We start from the raw sequence: 24,262 nt of genomic DNA on the forward strand, positions 1-24,262 counted from the left end.
AAGCATAGCCCTGAAACATATATCTTTCCACATAGCATCTGTTATAAATGAGACTCAGCAGATGAACTTATATAACTGAATTTGCAATTATTTTAAATTGAGGATCCTAGAAAGAAAATTCTGATCCTTTTCCCCAAAAAAGGTATCATCAAGATTAATGGAGCTTTTTTGTAGAGAAAACATAAGTCTCCTTTCAGAATATTTTCAATAATACTCTGATGATAGTCAATACCATTTAATTTCATTTGCAGTAATCCAAGCACCTGGGATTAAAAGGACATGTGGACAAGAATAATATTTAACTTGTTACCTGTGAGGTTTTAACTTAAACAGATAGTAGCTTTTACATTTTCTTCCAAATTACATATGTAATTTCTCCCGTCTGTGGGATTATGCAAAACAGATAACACCAATTTTCAGTCAACTCACTGAATTATTATCTTCCCCCTCCTTAGTTCAGTGACTATGAAACATTAACCATGGCTGAAAGAAGCTATATCTGATCATTACTTTTTTCTGTGTTGAGGCATGTGAGGGACACAATTATTCCAACTACCAATAAAAATATCAGTAAATCAATAAATAGCCAGAAGTATTTAATGCCCTGTTTACACTTATTGTCCCAGAGTAATTATTAATAATGCTCACTTCATTTTCAAAAGGAACCATCTCGGATAATAATTTACTTTAATTGCCATTGATTCACAGTACAGGATAGACCAAAGCCTGACAGAGAGAAGCACCAGTAAGACCCCTAAGAGTTAACAGAAAATGATTACATGTCTCCATCATTTCAGAAACATTTCAAGATCTATATAAGGGCTGTTGAAGGTCATATCTAAATTGTGAATTAAGATTACTTCCTGAAGTTGGAAAAATATGCAAATATCCCAAATTCCTTTGTTTCCATTATTCTCTGTGTTGTATTTAACATCATTTCTTTGGATTTCACTAAAGAAGGCAACCTCCAGGACAACAGGACCACTGCTTATAATGAAATACTAAAAGACAGAAGACACAGAGCAATTATTTTACCAGCCCATAACTATCAAATATTTTTCACTAATGCATATGTGGTTTACTCTCCTTAGCTTTCCAATCACTCCTTGATGAGTACATACTTGACGACGTACTCAGAACATCAGACGTTAACCTTGAAGAAAGAAACAGACACTGAGCAACAATATTGACTTCATATTGAATCAGCCCACATATTTTACCGTCATATTGTTCTATTTTAAATCATGAGTATATCTTTTATAGCACTATGAAAATTAATACGCTGACATGCAGTGGGTTGAATAGTGACCCCCCAAACTTCATGTTCATCTAGAAACTGTAAAAGTGACCTTATTTGAAATAGATGTAATCAAGTTAAGATAAGGCCATAATGAATTAGGGTATACCCTAAATCCAATGACTGGCGTCCTTTTCAGGAAGCCATGTGAAGACACAGATACACACAGAGAAGACAGCCACTTGAAGATGGAGGCAGAAATGGAGTGATAGAGCTAAGGATGTAAGGATTGCTGGCAAACACCAGAAGTTTGGAAGATGCAAAGAAGGACTCTTTCCTAGAGTCTTCAGAGGGAGCTTGACATTGCCAGTGCCTTGATTTCAGACTTCTGACCTCCAGAATTATGAGAGAATAAACTACTATTGTTTTAAGCTACCAGTTTGTGAAAATTTATCACAGCAGCCCTAGGAAACTAGTACATGATATAGTATATATCATGATATGGTATATAATATTATATATAATAATTCTTGATTGGGCTGTAGTTTTAACTAGTTGGTTACTGAAATTATCTACAAATTACATTTTCTTACATGTATACATAAAGAATCATGGGTCATACAAATTATTTAAGTAATTTATGAATGGGAAAATACTGAGAATAGAAAAATCCTTTGCAACTTTGAGTGATTACTCTGACTCCCCAAATTAGATAAGTGGTGGTAAAAAGGAGGAGGAGATGAAGAAGGCAGGAAGGTATTGCTGAGGTTAAACTATCCTTCTATATTGCTTTCAATATTAATCTCTGTCTTATCCTTAGCATGCTTCCCAATAAAATATTGATATTTGTCACATTATAAATACTAAATAATTATGTAGGCAGAGTTCATTGCTTTAATATTAAGAACAGTTTGGACAATGATTATAAAATAATATCTAAAAGCTGCCCTTTGTTTCTAGGCATTGCCCTAGTTAAGGGTTAAATTTCAATTATGTATCATTACTTTCAATAGATGTTTTCCTTCTTTAATAATATTACTTCAAATATTAGTTTCAATAGATGTTTTCATTCTTTAGTAATATTTACTTCAAAACAGGTAACTGTAACAATATTAATTTCTTAAAACCCAAGTAATATAAAACCTTATAAAATCAATAGTTTGCATTCATTTTTAGGTTTTGAAGGCTTAAGGTTTTAGAATTTAAAAAATTATGAATTGAGGGACAAGCTATTTTTGCCTTGAGAACTTTCTGGCACTAAGTGGCAGCACTGGTTGGTTCACCATTGAAAACAAAAATTAGTTAATTCTTCCACACTACATTTTGCATGAGCAAAGGGAGAAATTACCAAATCATATAAATTGAGAGGCCAAGACTTGCTGTGGAGATTTATATAACATCATTCACATTGTCAATCAGCGCATTCACAAAATATTTATGAATTCTGGAACTCGTTTGGAAAAATTCCGACATAAAGGAAGTCACTGAGCTACACTTTTAGTTAGCACCCTCCCCCCTTTATTTTGATGTTCTCTCTAATATATGCAGCTACATTAGAATTTCTGATTATATTTGTTAACATCTGCTCAAAGACAAATGACACATTTCTTTTTACGTAGAAGGAAATGGGCTACAGAATAGCATATTTTGAAGGCACTGGGTGCAGACTGCTTTTCTAAATGGAGAATGAGTCTCTGAACAGAAGCTCAGTCCAGAGTTGAGAGTACAGAAAGATGCCCTCAAGACTGAGTAACATCCTCCTTGCTTCCTAGGTGTAAACCCGAAGAGCCAGAAACAGAGGGTAGCTTGCCCTCTGTCTTTATTCAGTGTGGTCTGTTGCTAGCACCTACCAAGAACTGCTTGAAAGCAAATTAGATAATGAGTAAATAGCTGCCCTAAGAAGAAATGAGATGTGTGAATACACACATAGCAAAATCACTACTCAGCACTGAGAACCCTGATAAACAGAGAGGGCCAGAGTGTGTGTGTATGTGTGTGTGTGTGTGGGGGGGTGGTGTACTGACCTGAAACTTAGCATAAAACACATAAAATAAATTGCATTGGATGGCAATTAGTGTTGATACAAAAACTTTGTTACCAATGTATTGGTATGGGAATGACAATAAAATACATTTCTAAAAATCATACTGCTTTTTATTACAATAAAACTGTAACAACTATTTGTATATGATTTTTTTCCTAAAATGCCATGAATAATATTGGGAGAAATAACTACTTTAATTTGGTGGTAGTTTTTTCATGACTAATAGGATAAAGGACAGAAATATTGTTCACACTTTTAAAAAAATATAATCTTAAATGCCTTTTTGCAAAAGCCTGGTTCTAAAATTTTAAATAGATGATTTGCACTTAAAAATAATCAAAGTTAATAAATAAATGAAAAATTTACAAAAACCAAAAGGTTTTTATATACCAAAAGGTATATAAAAGATCCTCTATCATAGGCTTTTAATGAACAGTTGCTGGCTGGCTGGATAAATAGATAAAAAAACAAATTAATGACAATTGAATAAACACTGACAATTCTTTCTGCTGTGAATCACAATTTCCACCATTTGAATTGAGGCAGTCTTTCTTATTTTTTATATCAATTGTAGACAACATCTCTTAGTATCTAATAAAATCAGATTCTGCTTATTCTTATTTCTAATCTCAGGAAGCATATAATAGTCTTTTAAGGTATATTTCTACATATATCTAATCTAATATATATGCTAATTTTTTATATTAAGCTCTGGATTCCAGGGGTATTTTGAAGTCATTTTCTACTAACATTTGATCGTTGGGAAAATATCAACACTAAACCACACTAAATCCTTTTAAAATTACATAGTAATACAAATTAATAAAATATGTACTAGAACATAAATAAAATATACATTTAGTAAATGTTCTATTTTAATATTAAAAGAAATATAAACCTATTGTAGAGAATTTTAAAAAACAGAAAATATGAACAAAAAACAAAATCACCATATTCTCATGACCTAGAGTAAAACATTCTTAATAAGTGGTTTTATTAATATTTCCTCTCATGTTGTTCCAACATATACATTTTAAAAATAAAGATTAGAAATGTTTTGCTCTTTATTTCACTTAATATTATATAGGGCAATATCCTAATGTTACTGAAGTCAACAGCACACATACAATTTTAATGCAACTCTATCATCCTAGCATGTGATCTCATCCTCAAATTCACCTTAGGATTCAAGGTGTCTGCTGAAGCGCTAGACATCATATCTGCATTCTAGACAGCAAAAGGGAAATGTATTAATCCAAAAGGCTGACCTCTAGTTGACAGAGCTCATTTTAAGCAGCTTTCCTGGAAATTCCACGAAACACCTCCATTTACATCTCATTGGCTAGAATAGTATTCTGGACACAACTAACTGCAAAATACACTAGAAACTGTAGGGTTTTTTAGTTGGATATATCACTTCTTCAAAATCAAGGTTCTGTTAATGACAGCAAAAAAAAGGAGAATGGATATCGAGTGACAACTAGTAGTTTAGTCCATTCACCTAAAGTTCACTTCTTCCTCTTCCCAGGATAACTTAAATTTTCTACCTCCCTTGTAGTTAGGTGTAGTAATGTGAATGTGTTGTAGCCAGTAAGATATAAGAAGTACTGTGCCCCACTTCTGAAATTTTGAGGAGGACAGTTATCCTTTCCATACAAGGAGGACGAAGAATTCCTGACAACTGGGAAAAACTCACTTTAAACTATTACAAAAGTGAGAATAATATTCTTTTATGTTTGAATTATCTGTGCCCCACTTCTGAAATTTTGAGGAGGACAGTTATCCTTTCCATACAAGGAGGACGAAGAATTTCTGACAACTGGAAAAAACTCACTTTAAACTATTACAAAAGTGAGAATAATATTCTTTTATGTTTGAATTATCACACATTTAATGTTTATTTGTAATTCGGTTAACATTACCTGAACTAATATCAGAGTGGCCATACAATTTATCATCCAAATGAGGACCAGTTTTAAAAATAAATGGGGCACAATTAATAATTATTATACAACAACAGAAAAAAACCAGGACTATTCCAGACCAACCAGGGCTTATGGTCATCCAAATAATTAATACAGTGTTTATAGATATAAAGAATAAAAATAACTATAATATGTTTGCTATACCTATTTATTTACTTTAAGATTTACAACGTGGGTATTTCTTAGAGCAATTCTTAATAGGAACCATGAAAAAATCCTTCTAGTGTGCATCAGAAAGCACTATATTTAAGTTAAGCAGATAATTTGATTAAATGAATAACATTATTAAATTGAGATATCTAAATCAATAATACAGATTTAATTTTACCTCTCCAAATGTGGTCTGCAGAATGCATATATATAGATGTGCATCTATGTATATACGTGTGTGTGTCTGTATTTTTTATATACTTTAAATCCTAGATTCATTCTCTTATTTGAAAGACTTTTTTAATTTCATTGAAATATTTGGTATACATTGCTACCTAATTATGGGGGAGATGAAGACTAAGTTAAGCATTACATTTATGAACACAACAGGTTTTTTTTGCTAAAATAAAGTCAATTCACTTGAAGAACCTATTTTGCTTACTATGGTACATTAGTTCAAAATACTAATTGCATGGAATTCAGAGTACAAAACCTATTTAACATTTAATGCTGACCTATGCTTTTTGAAAGCTTGACTGTTTAGTATAAATTCTCTAAAATTTTCAGTCCATCTATCAACCATTAAAAATCCATATGGTCTATTTTTTATTCTCATCTTAATAACAAGGTGCAGTACTAATAACCGTCTGGGGTTAATATTTCCCAGATGTGATTCAGTTCATCCACTGTTCTAAACCAGTCATTAATTCTTTGAAAGTGTATTATGTCTTGATTGGTGTTGCTTAAATAGCTTATAAGCTCTTTTATAGTCTTTTTATTACGTAGGTAAATTCCCACCCACCTTTCAACTTCAATTTTAGTGAGAAAATTGATAATGAGAAAATGAATGGATTGTCTAAAATACAAAAATGAGAGTAAACATATACACTTTTCTACCCATACTCTAAACCAATCCTGAATAAGAAAAGGGTTCAATTTTCACAATCATTAGTATTTTTGTCACATCTGATTATGCCCAAAGTTAATAACAAACTGTTCCAGCTCCAATGAGAGTCGCAAAATACAGCCTTTAACCAATATGTATGTAGAATAATTTGTTACTTGTACATCTATTTAGCTATCCAACCAACTTTTACTGAACATCTGTCATATGGTAGTCACTAACTCAAAGTGACACACCCAATCCATTCCTCCAATAGTTTAAAATCTAGTAAGAGACAGACATTTAAATATTGTGGGATAAACATTGTGATATGCACTGAGTTCCTGGTGTCCCCCAAAAAAGATTCTTAATTCAATCTTTGGCAGTATAAGTTTTCCCAGAAAAGACTGAAAATCGTCTGTACCTTTACAAAAAAAAAAAAAAGTAAGAGAAAGCCAGAGAAGGTGGGGGTTGGTAAGAGAACTTTCCAGATAAACTCAACAGCACTGTCTTATATCCAGAGATAAGAGGAAGCAAGTTACTAACATGGAAGAAACTATCAACACAAAAGTCTCTTTAGTAAAAGGTAGAAGGTGGAGTGGCTGAAGATAAAAATGGAGAGGCAGTTGTGGGTCACAGGTTAAATGATATAGGTAAGGGAAGCAGGGGTTAGGTAGGGTAGAGACATGATCAGATCTTCACTTTAGAAGATCAGTTCTGGCAATAAGATGAAGGATGGATTGGAAAGGTTGGTGGAAGGGGCCAGAGAAGACCCAAAGCAAGTGGATAATTTAAAACACAACCATGGTAATTTGGAGAAGAATGATGAGGAGCCAAATTGATGCACTGATGATAAAGACTGATTTGAAAGAGCTTTAGGAGGTAGAATCAGCAGGACTTGGTGATTGGTTACGGGGCATAAGAGTAAGTCAATCACTTAAAATACAAACAAATTTATAAAAATACTTGGCCTACTATATTTCATTTAGTTGTTAAGTATTTCACTAATAATCCTTTAGGGTTTCATGAGAGAATTTAACTTTGTATGTGCTTGCTTTGGATTGAGTATAGACTCTTTCATTTATGAATGAAATGGTTTATAAATATTTGAAATGACTCTATAGTTAAAATAATTAGAACTTTCTGATAAAACCAGAATCTTAGCTTAGAATATACAATTTGGGAGTTCATTTTAAAAGGACAACTGGAAACTTCTCTCGGAAGTAGGAGACAAAGTTAAAGTTTTATAAGTAACAATGCAAAAAATAGAATAAAGAAAAGACTATATTATGTAAATCAAGGGTAATGGCTTAAAGTAACCCATATCTTTAAAAATAGATATGTTTATGAGAAGACACCTTCAAGACTATACATTAAAGAACAGTGGAGATACTGGAAAATGAATAGCATACATACTTATTTTTCAGCTGCCCTGAGAATATAAGCTAATTACATATTCACAGATGTCAGTAAATACTTTCAATTCTGATTTCCTAATTCATTGTTATCTGCTTTTCTCTTACTTCTCTTCCTTACCACAGAATTAATTTCATCATTATCCAATACATGTTCTTTCAACCGGTGAAAAATAAGGCAGAAAGCCATTTACTTACTTACTTACTTGTAGGGTTTGCTATATAGGAAGGAATATTCTGAGATACTGCAGAGAAGTGTCACATCTCATAGTTGCTCAGGTATTAAATATTTTAAAATTTATGGGCTCTAATGAACTATGTATATTTATTCACCTGTTTCCCTGATTGCCCACATGCAGGGGAGATCATTTACCCATGCAAGATTTGATAAAAGAAGGCCTATAATATGGGGAGGGGGAAGGGTAAGCTGGGACAAAGTGAGAGAGTGGCATGGACATATATACACTACCAAACGTAAAATAGGTAGCTAATGGGAAGCAGCTGCATAGAACAGGGAGATCAGCTCGGTGGTTTGTGACCACCTAGAGGGGTGGGATAGGGAGGGTGGGAGGGAGGGAGACGCAAGAGGGAAGAGATATGGGAACATATGTATATGTATAACTGATTCACTTTGTTATAAAGCAGAAACTAACACACCATTGTAAAGCAATTATACTCCAATAAAGATGTTAAAAAAAAAAAAAAAGAAAAGAAAAGAAGGCCAATAGCTCTGGATGATTCATGTTCCCGTATTATCCTCAAGGAATTCTAACTTCCATGGCTTTTCACGTTTCCTGGTCGAACTCAATATAGTGCTGTCTCCTATTTTTTCTCCTGCCGTCATTGTAGTCATCATCATCAAGTTTACAATCTACCTTTACAATTTGGTAGCTCATGCAAAGGGAATTTATTTTAAAAATATTAAAGATCTGCACCTGGAGATTCAGCAGTAACCTGGTGAGCTCCGGAAGTACGGACTACCCCACTCTACATTTTCTCGTTTTTTTCTCTGCATGTACTATGTTCTCCATTCTCTTACTACTGACTGGTTGCCCTTCAACTACTGTTTTGTTTTGTTTTGTTTTCTGTTCTCTTAGAACTTTTACTTGCACATGATTCTAGTTTATCAGAGCCCTTCTGCTCTACTCCTTTTCTATGCATGAATCTTTCAGGGAATCTTTATGGCAGAAGTTTCTGATTGCCATTTCCATTCAGCTCTGAAATTAGAAATCCTAAATTCCTAAAAAGGAACGTGATTGCTTTAGCCATTTATGGAAATCATATGTGAGAGATGACAGGTAGCTGATTAGCCAATTAATTGGATGTCTTTCAGCCAGGTGTCTACCTTTGTCTCATTAAGTTATGGTTGAAGGAATAGGGCATCTGGGCACTAACCATAGTGGAAATCCCTCAACAAGCCTCTTGGTCAATTTACTTAGAAGATGGTGTGAGAAGGACAAGCTCTAACATTTCTCTAATTGTGTTCTCTAATTTCTATAACATTTCTAATATACTTATTTTGACAAGGATGTTTTGGGTTTTGTGTTGGACTACTCTATATTTTACCCTTTAGCTTACAGTCAATAACAGACATGTATAAAGACATACTTATTAAAAATGAGACACGAAAGAACAGACTCAGAAGAAATACACTAGAGGAATATTTCTTTAGTTCTTTTCTAAGAGACAAAATATGTAAACAATCTAAACATGCACCAAATATTGTTATGCCACTAACTAAACAACTGTACTTAACAATTAAGCATTCTTAGCTTTGGGATATCCTTTGGTCTTCAAAGATGAATTAATCTTTTTTTAGCACTTCTCAGTAACCACGTATCTTTTGACACAAAATCTGGATCATTGTAATAACACTATAACTAGAGTAAGATTGCACTTGAGCAAATGTATAGATTATTTTACACTCTCCATAGCACCAATCACAATGTTGAAAATCAATCCATGGTACGCTGAGTCACTAACAATCCTGGCTTTGGGATTGAGATGACGCTGGCTTTAGTACCAGCGAAATGTCACCACACACTTGGGCAGGTGATGTAACTTTTCTCAGGTTCAGTTTTTTCATTTGTAAAATGATGCTAATAATACTTACTTCCCATAGGTATTATTAGGATTAAATGAAAAATATATAAAATGTTTAAGCACAGTTTTTATTGCAGACCCATGACATTAACAACTTGAATGTTTGGGGGCAGAAACTTACATTAGGTCTCCTGTGAAGCCAAGATATGTGGAACTAAATTTCTATAAGCTCCTGGGAGTGTCATGGTCTACTACTCAAACTGCACACCATGGGCAACTCTGATGTCTCCCTTTATTGAAAGAATAGCAGCAGTAATGTCATGTAATCAAAGGCATAAAAGCTTGATTCATTTTTTAGATTAAATGGACTTGAAAATAAAGCCAACTGCTACCAGTAGTGATTGAGGTGATGAGAAAGTGAAAAATTCAGACAGTTCATTGCATAAAAACAGAAGGTAGAGAAAATTAAGTACAATCATAATTTGTGAAACTCTTTAAGCAAATGTTTCAGCCACTTATACACTATACAATGTTGATAACAGTTGTAAATGTAAAAGAACCACTTTGAAATATGCCAGAGCACTCGGCTCTTCTTAACAAGGCCTGCCCTAAGGAAAAAGTACTTTACCAGAGCCCTACCTGCTTGCTGGGGTTTTGACAGAGCCTAACCTACTTGAGGAAAGGAAAATACCCAGCTCTATCCAGCTGTAGGCTTCCATGTAGGAGGAGGGAGATACCTAACTTCAACTCCCTCTAGCCATCCTGTTCACCTAAGGGGGAAAAAGGAAATTGAGAAGCCCTGGTAAAGTTCACAGTGCAGGGGTGCAGGCTCACCAAAAGCCTTAGACTTAATTATAGGACTATAAAACATTTTCTCTCCCCCGACAGCTTACCACTGTATTACTAAAGGCCTATTTACCTCAGTTCCTTTTACCCACACATCATGTCCACCTTCCAAATAAAAATTACAAGATGTACTAACAGTCAAAAAACACTGTTTAAAGAGAAGAAGCATCAGAACCAGAGTCAGATATGTCAGGAATGTTGGAATTATCAGACCAGGGATTTTTTTTAATTTGCTAAAGTCTTCAATGGATAACTTGGACAACATGTAAGAACACGTACGCAAAGAGATGGAAATCCTAAGAACAAATCAAAAAGTAATGCTAGAGATCAAGAACAATGTAATGGAAAATGAAGAATGCCTCTGATGGGCTCATTAACAGAATGGACATAACTAAGGCAAGAATCTCTGAGTTTGGGGATAGGACAATAGAAACTTTCAAAACTGAAAAGCAATTTCTTTCAAATGTGAAACAATATGATTGAAATTAATATAATGGATATTTAGAAAACTACCACATATGTTGTGAAGTTTCTCAGGAGGAAAACTATCTAGATATCAGTTTTGAAAACAATAACTGACACATCTATTTTTAACAGAAATTATAACTAAAGCTTATAAATATTTTCAGAATTCAAACACATACATGTAGTTTTGGATAATTTCAATGTATTACAAAATGAATAAAAATGCAGCACTAAAATAAGCTACTATGATAAACTGGTTCTTACTATACGAAATACAGAAATTAACTATCAGTATTAGTAGGTATCCCATTCTCTATCATAAACACATTCTACCTTTGATTTTTCAACTTTGGAACAATGATATTAGGAAATAATGGGCTCTGACATATGGAATAAATTATCTTTCTACACAGTTTAATTGCAATATAAGCCTCTTTTATTATAAAAATCATTAGTTTTTTCATTATAAGAATCATTAATGACTGAATTGTTAGGTTCACTCATAACTTTTATTTAGGCATGAATGACTTGTATCCCTTTTTTCTATCTCAGGGTAAATTTCATAACACTAATTCACTATATTTAACAGGTAAGATCACATACCCTGTATGCTCTGGCATTATTCAAACCCTAATGATCATCTAAGTCACAACATGCACGAAATACATATAATATACTTTTGAAACCAATATTTGGCATCTGAGAAACACAAAGTTTTCCAATCTCTAACTGTCATAATCAATATAAAATGCAACTTAATATCCAATAGCACTTTTTCTTCCTACTAACATTCATTTTTCTCTTAAATTTTTGTTAAAGCATACTTCACTGTTGAAAGGGAAGTTAGGGAAGTTAGATTTTGAATACTGAAGTGCATATATCTGTGTCCACTACAACTTTGCAACCTAGATCTGATCTACTGTACAGTAGCAACCAACAGAGGAGAGTGGGGAAAAAAATCTGGAACAAGCAAATCTTTCATTTTCTTCCTAAAAATATTACTATAAAAGAAAATAATGATGAAAATATTTCAGTTGAGTTGATAGTGTGCTTAAAAATCAAGTTTTTTCATCAACATTAAGTATATATAATTTTAGGTATAAATTAAATAATATTTTATGGATGTATTATTATTATGAAATACTATGCTTTAACTAACAGGTTTTATTCAAGTATTAAGTACCTTTAAAAACCAGCATGTGGCTACCCAAATAAGTCACTTATCTTTTCAATTACAGTATTAAATAAAAAACCCACATGACTATTAAATTTTAAGAAGTATCAAATATAACTACTAAAGCTCAAAGGAAACAATATAAGTTTTTAATCATAGAATCCAATTTTTATATTATGAAAAGTCTTTTATTTTTCTGGTTAACAGCAATTACTTTTTATTAGTCAGAGTTAATACTGAGCCAAGATGCCCCAATATGACAACCCCCCACAGTTGTGTGGCACTGAATAGGGACTGATATGTAATGGGTATTAAGGATTTTGAATGTCATATTTAACTTACAGGCCCTCTTACTGTATTCTCTTTCATGTACAATGTTATATACTGGCTAAAAATAAATTGAATAAATAAAAATATCAAAGAAAAGGAGTAAACATGAGAGTTAATGTGTCAAGAAAATTTATATAATTTTTTTCATACTTTTCAGATTATGAGAACAAACTCAGGAGATATATATTTTTTAATTGCTTCTTTTGTACAAAGTTATTGCCTGAGCCATGTCTTTCATGTTTTTTTTCTCATTAGCATTAAAATAGCATGAATTCTTAAAGATTAGCTGCTTCCTTCCCAGGAGATTTTCAAAACTGAAATACGTCCTTCAGTTTTGCACAGAGTAAGATTTAGTATTAACCAGTTATTAGTTACTAATAGCAAATAGAAAATCCAGGGCATATGCCTATACTTAATGTTTGTGAAAACACTTTTACAGTATTCACATAATTTCTATAGTGCTATGCAAAAATTTTTATTGATGCAGCATTCTTTCATTGATTATCATGGCACTCTGTTAGCTACTCCACGAGATCATCATAATTTTATTACCTTAGTGTAGTACATAGACAGATAAAGGATAGAAGGGACATTTACAGGATAAAGTTCTTAACAGTTTCGAATTATGTAGATATAAAATTCTTGACATTAGACAGTGAGAGCACAGTGTTAAGAATTACAACCACTGGTTCCAAAATTCACTGAAGTATTCATTCTTTTCTAAAACCAAGCTCCATACTCTATACAAATACAATTATTCAACTTCACTCTGTTCTCAACATATCAGTAAGAACACCTATATTTTGAACATCCTTTGCTAACAATTTTCCAAGGTGTCTTTCATTTCCAAGTGTTTATATTATTGTCTTAAACAAAAGAAAGCTTCAATAATTTGATTGTTTGAGCAAATCCAGAAAGTGCTTCTACTTACAGGGGCTGAGATGCACACTATGTAAATCAATTAAGACACTGAAATTCCAAGTCTCCTACAGTATGGCTTAGCCTATAATCGTAGCCTTATTTCCCACCACAGCCCTTCTCTTCAGCCACACAAATTATTCTCAACGTCCCTAAAACTTAATGCATACATTTAAGAATTCTGTGCCTGTCTTCAAGCCATTCTCTTTTCCTGAAAGGTGCTTTCCACCCTCTCTTCCAGCCCATATGTGACTCCTTAGTTTATAAGAAAGAGCTGATGGGTCACATCCTACTACCAATCTTCCTCAAGCAGAATTCATCCTTCCCTTTATTATTCTTTCACAAAACATTACTCGAAACTACCTGAAGATACTCTCTTTGGCCTTATGATTGTGTAGACCTATTTCTAAACTGCAAAAGAGTACATGGAACAATAGAAATGTGTTAAATTGAATTCTGGACATGACTTTTAAAAAAAGAAAGTGTATTTTCAATGTTGGCAAAAATGAGTTGACAAGTAAGCAAGAAAATAAATATATTTTCTTTTAATTTTTGCAAGCCTAAAAAGTCATTTGCTCAAAACTATTCATCTATTTTCCATATTTGCTAACCAGAGGTTACTCAAATAACCAGTAATGGTTTTGTTTACAGGCACATCATGAATGCCTACTCTTGTAATTACATCAGCATGTTACTAAGGGTGGAATAGGTATTTTTAGTAAAAAAAAAAAAAAAAACCAACAAAAATTAAAACCACTATGAATTAATTTACTAAAGCATATATTTTATATGATTTATAATATAAATCATACATTATATGATTTCAAAAATATCTCTTAGTTCAATTCTTTATGGAAAGAAAATTTTATCGATTTTAAAGTTACTCCTAGGAAATACTTTATTCAGAGAAACACCAAATATACTTTATATCATAAGATTGTCAAATATATCATCTATTGTCTTTTCTACCCATGACATATTTGTAAAAACAACTGAAGTAGTGTCTCTGAGAAAAGGCAACTTTAGTTAAAATGGCCATTCAAATTAGCATGGCTCAAAAAACCTGAGAACCTTAAAAAATTACACAATTTCAAATAGATATAATTATAATTTTAATACACAGATATAAATGGTAGTTTAAATGTTATACACTGATTTACAGTTCCTATAGATTTTAAATTATTTAACCAGTTATGATGTCTAGATGATTTTCATTCTTTCCATTTTTAGTAGACTGTTTTCAAAGTTTTTCTATCCTTACTGATTATTTCCTTACTTGTTTTAAATTACAAATAGCACTAAGTAAAGCTCTATTCCTGTCCGTAATCTATCCTCTTCATTAAAAGAGAAATTTAAGTTGTATGTTTTCTTTAAAATTTACTTATGTCATCTATCTATTTTATTGTTTCCCTTGATTCATCTTTGTTTTATCTAATTCATGAAGCTTTACCCATATCTATTATAAAATATGTCCATGTGCTCCTATTTTCAAGTACTCCTACTGCTGACACTTGCCATATAAGCATTATTATTTGGGGGGATAATCTAAAAGTCAAATAGCCTATTCCAAGGTAATTGAGTATTCAATTTACTTTTAAACGTCTGAATCCATGTGTTATTGTTCCCTCTGTAGTCTATACGTATTGTTCATTGCCCTTTATCTTTACATGGTAGAATCTTCAAGAAATAAAAAGCACCTAGTGTGAAATACATGTGAAGATTAAAATATGTTTGGCTTAGAAATTTTGCTGCATTATTTCCTCACTCTGTGACCATGAAGAAGTTATTTAATATACCTGAAGCTCAATTTTCACATCTTTCAATAAGGAAAATTTATACTTGATTTCTAGGACTCATGTGAGTAAAGTGCTTTGAACAAAGCCTAGCATATGGTAAATGCTCAATGAATTTTTAACCATCTTTTCCTTTTCTACCTTATTCTATCATATTTATTTTCTACTGTAGTCTCCTTCCCTGCTTTTTTCTCTTTCCTCTTGTTCATTCTTGGCTGGTGCCCAAAATGTATATCTCAGTTTAGTAGTATGTTTATCAAGGGGAGAAAAAAATCTGAATCAATTATGCAAATAGCACACATAAGTAATTGCCTTTTCATAAAGTTTCCAATGTTCCTCTCTGTTAGTGTACCATAATACGTATACAGGTATTAGAGTCAGAAATAATTTAGTTTGAATTGGAATCCATCACTCACTATTTGGCCTATTACTTCTTGGTAATTTTTGTTCCTTACCATCTTTAAAACTGGGTTTCTCCAACAGGGAAAGAGAACTAAGACATACTTCATAGGGCCATTGTGGAAAAAAAGGATAAAATTCTTAGTGCAGTGTCCGGAAAATAGAACACTATGAGGTAAGCATCACTTTTCAAACAATTCTGCCCTCTCTCTATAATAAATCAGAAGTAGAAAAATTCCCCATTTCATAACAACTATGACAAAATCATTACAAGAACAACAGCAGTAAGTTTATTTGTAACTCTGTAAGTCCCTGTGTCCCCTGGTTACCAGTTTGCTTTAAGAAATGCAGCCTGATCAAGCCAAACACAATCACTAGAGCAGGGCACAACTCCTTCTGTTCCTCACATGATTCTTTGGCTATGACAACATGAGGTCAGTGATAGTATGACTGCTAATATTTTTGTCATTTTTTTTCCAGAAAATGAAAAAGTGGGGCTTATAAACTACTTAATATTTGTAAGTTCTTATAAGTTACTTCATATACTGAGAAAACGAGATATGTATATATCTTGAAAGGGTATTCCGAAAAAGAAGTTTCATTCATTTCCTAAAAGTAACTGTGATAAACATAACACACTTAACATACTCAATGAATACTGATGTTTATTCATTTTAATGAAAATAAGATAATGAAGGTAAAAGCATAATCTTAGTTTAAAAGATACATTCTCAGAAATGGTTTGACGAGTGCTCTGTAAGAATAAAATTTAAATTTCAGAAAAAATAAAACCATAGTCTATAAACAAACAAATAGAAATAAATAAATAACCTGTTAAAGACAGAAAGATTAAACTCTTCATAGGAATTTTTAGTTGAAAATACACATTTAATGAATAACTGTTGAATAATTGCTGATATAAAGGTCAAACTGAAAGAGCATTACTGGAATGATTCTAAAAATATAAAACAATTTTGGGTCAACCAACTTCTTTCAGATTTAAATTTGTAGATGTAACAGAAAAAGCAATGTAAAACAGTATCAAGGAAGAATGTGATGAATGAGAAAAATACAATTTCTAAAATAAGGAAGAAAAGCTAACCAAAGTATATCTGAAAACAGCTGACTACCTCCATTATTGAAGATTTGTTTAAATAGACAAAACCTAGGTAAAAAGCATCACAAACCACCCTTTTTATTTTAGCTTGAAATGAAAAAAATAGTAGGAATACACTGACTGTGAAAATGATGCAAAATATATCAGAACATATAAAAAGTCAAGTACAACCATAGCTAAAATGATGTCAGTACCTGGAAAAGTGTACTTAGTAAATTATACATTCTTATAAGCCTTTCAAAAGCAACTACACTCAGCTAACAAAAGCCTGATCATAATGTATCTTTTTGCCAAGTTCAAAAGACACATACTGCTTTAGCAGACTCATATTTTCTAATGAATACCAAATTGTTAGTATCTGGAAAATATACTTATGCTATGATAATCTAAAGTTTGTTTATGTACAAATACTCAGTGAGGTTACCAAATTTAACAAGCATACACACAGAAAAAAAAAGTGTCTTGAACATAAAATTTTATTTCTAAAGAAAATATTTATGTGATAGCTATTCTAATACTACTATGTAAACACTATATTAAAGAACAATTACTAATTTAGAAGAAAGCAAAGAATTTTATATATCATTCCCATTGGTTAGCAGTTCTAATTCCATTTTAATCTTTCCTATGTCATTTAAGTTATACACTAAAATTCATACTTAATACAGCCAAAACCACACTGTTTTTCTTTCTTTAACTATTATAACAGACCCTAAAAATCTAACAAGAATAACAATTTTAAAAGATATTTAAACTTACCCCATTTAATGGATATGTTTTCCATCCTAGCTCTCCCAGCACAGTTGTTGTATCAAGCAACACAACTGGAATTAAACAAAACAAAAAAACTTGCATGAACTTCTCAATTGACATAAGAATGAATCAGTTATTTAAATAATTAATGTCAACGACCTTTAGTATTATTCATCGTATTAGCTTTAATAAGTTGAATCACTTTAAAATTATTTGTAAGTACTAAATCTTAATATATAATACTTAATAATATTGAGTAAATATAAAATATATAAGGTGGTTATAAATTAATTTTAAAATAGCGTGGTGTTTAACAATGCTAAATGAAATAGATGACTGAGTAACAGTACTAACAAAGTCATTTTTAATAGCTGACTTTTAAAATTGATGAATGTTGGAGGAGTTAATCAAGAGGATATGGCTACCAGATGACTCATAAGCTGGACCTGAGCAATGCGTGGGAGGCCCCTCAGCTCCTCCCCTGTCCTTAGAACTATGCTCTGCCTATCATTCCCACAGTGATAGCTGTTCCAAGGACAGAGCCCTGAGAGAATAAGGTGCTGCCAAAACCATCTGGATGGTATACGTGACTGAACCCAGTTGAAGTCTCTAAGGCTCTGGTGGTCAAGTGCAGAGATCTACTCGTCTGACAGCCGCCTAAGACAAGCCTTGTGCATAAGTTCCCTTGCTTATTTTTTTTTTTTTTTTTTTTTTTTTTTTTTTTTTACGTTCTTTTATTTATTTATTTATTTATTTATTTATTTATTTATGACTGTGTTGAGTCTTCGTTTCTGTGCGAGGGCTTCCTCCAGCTGCGGCAAGTGGGGACCACTCTTCATCGCGGTGCGCGGGCCTCTCACCATCGCGGCCTCTCTTGTTGCGGAGCACAGGCTCCAGACGCGCAGGCTCAGCAATTGTGGCTCACGGGCCCAATTGCTCCGTGGCATGTGGGATCTTCCCAGACCAGGGCTCGAACCCGCATCCCCTGCATTGGCAGGCAGACTCTCAACCACTGCGCCACCAGGGAAGCCCCCCCTTGCTTATTAAACCTGCCACCTACCAATCTGGAGTGATCTACCTGTTTCTTTGTTCTCTTTCCTTGCCCTGCATGAGTACAGGATCACTTTGCAAACCAACAATGAAATAATCACCTTTGCTTTTCCCCCCATTTTCATATATAGTCTTTTTAATACCACATTAAAGAAAGAAAAACTTTAAAAGCAGGCCTACCTGTATATTTTCTTTGTGTGTTATTAAGTGCCCTTATATATGATTGGCAAAGTATGAAAACAACTCATTTTGAAGAAATCTATATTTTTAAAGTGTAGCTTACATTATTATTGTATGTGCTAGTATACTTACTGCTAAAGAAGGCAAAAGCAAAAATAAAAACCATGCACCTTTTCCCCTGACCAAATGTAACTCATAATATGGTTGAGAAGACAAGCAAACAAATAATCACGACATACTCTGTTAAATTCTAAAATTGAACACTATATAATAGCTTAGCAATTAAGTTAGGCTAAGGCTGGTAGGGCAGGTCTGGGACAATTTCATAAAGGAAATGCAATTTGGGCTGGGCTAGGATGAGGGGGTCTTTAATCAGATGTGATGAGAAACAAATTTATTTTAGAATACCTTCTATAAAGTAACTGAGCTACGACTAAATCAGTTCTCAGTTGCTGGAATGGGGAGTAGGAGTGGAGATTATTTGGGGGAACTACGAGGATAGAAATGAGGCCAGAAAGATAGATGGAGATCAACAGGAGAGGATTTTTGTAGTGTTTCCAGCAGGTTAATGTGTAGGGCCCATGTTTCAGCAGATTTTAATTTTAACTATTACCTTCAAGTCCCCCAGATGCCGGTCATGGACTGAACTCTGAGAAACAATCCTTTGGTATCTCATCATGAGTTTTAGTTCTTCATCTAGTTAAAAATTGGAGGGGTTTTTGTAGTTTTTAAAAAATGTCATTGGAAGTCTGTTACTTGGCATCTGTTGTTTTGTGTCTATAGCAAGGATTCGGTGGGTTTTCTTATTTGACTGTGATACATTTTATTGATTTTTAGTATGAAACCATGCTTAAATTTCTGGGATAAACTCTACATACTCATTGCAGAATATTCTTCCAGTATATTCACTAAGCATACATTTGTAAAACTGAGCCATAATTCTTTAATTAATTTTTATTATGCAAAATTCTCAAAAATAATTTAAAATGTGGAGAAAACAGTACAATGAACCCTCATTGTACTAATCACCCTGCTTCAATAATTACAAACCTATAGCCAATCTTATTTCATCTATACATGTTTACCTACTCTCACTGCAAGATTTCTTTGAAGCAAATTCCAGTAATCATATAATTTCATCTATAAAAATTTCAGTATGTATATCTAAGATAAAGACTCCTCTCAATATAACTACAATAACAATTCACTACTATAAATAGTATGTATTACTTAATGTCATCAAATATCCAGTCATTGTTTAATGTTCCTATGGTCTCAACTTACTTTAACAGAAAGTCAAGATCCAAATAGGTTCTATACATTATGGTGAGGTCTTTTTTTTTTTAATCTATAGGTTCCCCCATTTTCTTTTTTTTTAAGTTAGGTTTATTGAGGTATGATTTACTTACAATAAAATTCACCTTTTTTAAACGTACATTTCTAGGGATTGTGACAAACTCCTACTTCCATGTAACCCCCACTACAATCAAGCTATAGAATATTTCCATCACCACCAAAATTTCCCTTGTGATCCTTTATGATAAATCCTTTCCCCACCCCAGCCCCGAGAAACCATTAATCTGACTTCTGTCCCTATGGCTTTGCCTTTCCTAATGTCAAATGAATGAAATTATACAGTATGAAACTTTTTGAGCCTGGTTTCTTTCACTCAGCATAATGCATTTGAGATTCATCTATGTTGCTATGTGCATCTATATATACAACTGAACACTCAGTTCCTTTTTATTGCTGAAAAGTATTCTATTGCATGGAATTCCCTAGCTGATGAACTTTCATATACAGATTTTTATATGAACCTATGCTTTCATTTCTCCATGGTAAACAGTGATTACTGGGTTATATAAAGAACGCTTATTCTTTAAGACACTGTAAAACTGTTTTCTGAAATGGCTGTAAAGATTTACTTTCCCATGAGCAGAATGTCTGGTTTTCCAATTGTTCCACATCCTCACCAGAACTTGGTATTGTCCAGATTATTTAAGGCATTCTAACAGGTGTGCAATAGTATCTCACTGTTGCTTTAAATAGCCAGTTATCTTTTCACTACATGAAATCAAATTTACTAGCAAAAATTTTGACCCACAAAAGTGGTCTTATCCCACATTCCAGATATTCCTTTTCGTGAGATATCATTGAACATGTTCCCCCATTCCCTGTATTTCCTTTAAATTGGTAGATATATTTAGTGGCTTGACCAGATCTGGGTTCCACTTATTTTTATTTTTTGTAAGATTACTTCATTGGTGGCGCTTTATAGTCCTTATACCAAATCAGGGAATATATCAATGTATACTAGGGTCATGTAAAAAGGACACAGGAACCAACTGGCATAGGCTTCCACTGGCCAAAAATTTATAATTTGATCATATACAAGGTTAATGACTATAAGGGATTGAAACACTTCAAACATGCTGAAATCCATGCATTCATAATGATAAAATACACCTACTAATAACTTTCGCAGTACACTAGGAAATCATTAGTTTTAAAAACTGGTAAATAATCTGAAAAGAATAAAACATTTATTTTGCTTTTTCTATATGAAATACTTCTGAATAAGGAAATAGTTAATGTAGGAACATTTCTCTTTTTTCAATTTATTTTATTTATTTTTATTTATTTTATTTTTGGCTGCGTTGGGTCTTCACTGCTGTGCACAGGCTTTCTCTAGTTGCGGCGAGTGGGGACTACTCTTCATCGTGGTGCGCGGGCTTCTCATTGCAGTGGCTTCTCTTGTTGCGGAGCAGGGCTCTAGGCGCGCAGACCTCAGTAGTTGTGGCTCACGGGCTCTAGAGCGCAGGCTCAGTAGTTGTGGCGCACGGGCTTAGTTGCTCCACGGCATGTGGGATCTTCCCGGACCAGGGCTCGAACCTGTGTGCCCTGCATTGGCAGGAGGATTCTTAACCACTGCACCACCAGGGTGCAGTGCATTTCTCTTATTGAAATATTTCAGTTAATAAATGAAGAAGGGATGATCGAATTAGGCTACACCATTTTCTACTCTTAATGTATTAATATATTTAGCTAATGACTTATGCTGCTAATATCACATAAAGAGATGAAAGGACACATAAAGGGCTAGAGCTTTTAAAAAGGCTTTCTTTATAGCCTCATTTACTCCATATTAACATACAATTCTAACAAGCCTAGAAGTAAAAGAAAGTACAAATACATATATATCTATGTATGTATACATACACACATACATATACACATACACACACAAACACACACATGCAAATTCACAAAATGATATTTGATGCTGTGTGGGTTCACTCAGTGTAATAAAATAATCTCACATATTAGAGAAAAAAAGTTGAAGATATTATAATAAATATTCAAAACTCTAAGTTTATCTTATTATTAAATAAATGTTATTTTATTTTTGCTATATACTATTGAAAAGAATTCAGAAGTATGTAGTACCAGTATCCACTTTGGGGCACTCAAAAGTTTAATGTTACTCCTTTAGCACATTTATATTTTTGGAATACATCATTATTTTGCTAGCAGGCTGTTAAAGTAATGATATTAATTCAGTCACTGTAGGAAGGATGGTCTATATATTTCCTTCTTGAAGGAATCTCCACATTGTCCTGTAAGTTGTTTCTTTTTTTAAATGCTCAATTTACAGATGAGAAAACTGAGGCTTAGAGAGGTTACATAATTTTCCTTAGATCACAAAGTGATTACAACCAAAAGATTGATGCCAGGATATCCCTTAAAAAATATTTAAAACCTTTAAACTTATTTTTTAAAGTGTTTTCTTCCTTCCTTTTAAGTTTGAATATAAAACTTTATCATTTTTTTTTTATTTTAGTAGATGCAGAGAAAAATCATTATTTATTTTGCTGATTCCAAATCTAGATAAGTTTATATCCTGGTTTTCTCATCAATGGGTTCTACAGAAACTTTACTGGTACTACCTACAAATCATGCCATTTAAAACAAGGGGTTTACTGGAGTAGAGTGTTCAAAAATCCCTAATATTGAAGTCTACCAACGGAGATTTCTTTTTCATAGATTGGCAAATTAATTCATTCATTGATATAATTATTTTTTCTAAAATACAATTGGGCTGCTTGGTTCTTAATATTTATAATTTGTAAACTGAAATATATTCATTTCAAAACAAACAAAAAAGAAAATATGTATATACCTACAACAGTGTAGATCCTTAGGAAGCATTTTTTTTATTTATTAGTAGCTTCAAGAAACAAGATTTACATAATTGCTTTACTTTCCTCATTAAACTGCAATCACACCTTTTAAAAATTCTTAAGAACAGCAAAATTTCAAATTTGCATTCCTGACAAGTGAAGGATGCATTGATATCAAAAGAAAACTGAGGATTTATTTTTATTTTTAACACCATTATATGTGATACATGTTTAAATTTTATCACTTGCTTCATAGGCCAAGCTCCCACGAATTCAGGTTTTTCAGGCACACTAACAGCATTGGACCCAGCAAGGTGAGAGCTCCTCCTGCTGGCTTTAAACAAACGTTTTCTAGTCCCTACTTGAGTGCAAAAGTAAACTTAGGAAGGAAAAGAACACTGTCCATATTAACTTCAGTAAAAGTCAATACTTTATTTTTAATTTAATGGCAAGATTTTAAATATAGAAAGATTAATAACACCAATGACTTATTTAGGGAGTACATATGAAAATATAATTACTTATTGATATCATAATAAATGAGAAATTGGGTAAACCAAAAAATAAATAGAAGTAGTAGATTGGTGGTATCAAAATAAAGTTTTTAAAATGTTTATTTCATTTAACAAGCAACATAATGCACAGAATAGGCTAAACTATGTACAATATTCCTATTAACTTTTAGAAATAAATCTCTAGCATATTATATTTTTCCCTGAAAATTTCTCTTAATTTATTAGTGCTCCCTTTACTCATTCTTTTGGAAGTTATAAGAAAATTTTATTGTGGCTAAAAGAAGATAACAAATGATAAAGACAAGGTTGATAGCACTGGATTAAATGTGAGAGTAATGAGTACCTAAGATTAAAAAGCTCAATGTTAATTTCTTTCCTTTGAATAATTTATCAGGTCTTGATATCCCTTTCAGTAAATTTAAGATATATTAATTTAAAAACAATTAGCATACAGGTTTATAGTATATAATTGAAGATCACCTTTATTCTAACTACACAATAAAAAAAGGATGAGATTTTATTTATATATCATTTTGAAAAATTTAACAAGGAAGAGATCAATCAACCCACTAAGAAGGTAGTTATTCTTTTAGGATAATTTTGCTGTAAAAATTCAAGTTAATGGTATATGAACTCAGTTCAAAGATTTATCAATATTTTTAAAAGTTCAGAGAGCAGTAAACGCAGGTTTAGAATTTTCTCAAATAGACTTCATACAAAGAAAGGCAAGGCATTTCTTCTTAGACTCATTCCATTAAGCACCTTTATTTTACAAATAAGACCT

At 32.6% G+C, this 24,262-nt stretch overlaps 1 protein-coding gene across 2 annotated transcripts in view; it reads right to left on the reverse strand.

Moving 5' to 3' along the window:
* The window catches only part of EPHA6 (EPH receptor A6), an 853,164-nt gene that overhangs the window by 776,233 nt on the left and 52,669 nt on the right, over nt 1-24,262 (reverse strand). For both annotated transcript variants that reach the window (XM_059921344.1, XM_059921343.1), the window contains exon 2: nt 17,559-17,623. In XM_059921344.1, the coding sequence (XP_059777327.1) occupies nt 17,559-17,623 (65 nt within the window). The remainder of the gene's footprint in view (nt 1-17,558; nt 17,624-24,262) is intronic.

This window comes from Balaenoptera ricei, chromosome 4 (genome assembly GCF_028023285.1).
Source record: "Balaenoptera ricei isolate mBalRic1 chromosome 4, mBalRic1.hap2, whole genome shotgun sequence".
Lineage (NCBI taxonomy): Eukaryota > Metazoa > Chordata > Mammalia > Artiodactyla > Balaenopteridae > Balaenoptera > Balaenoptera ricei.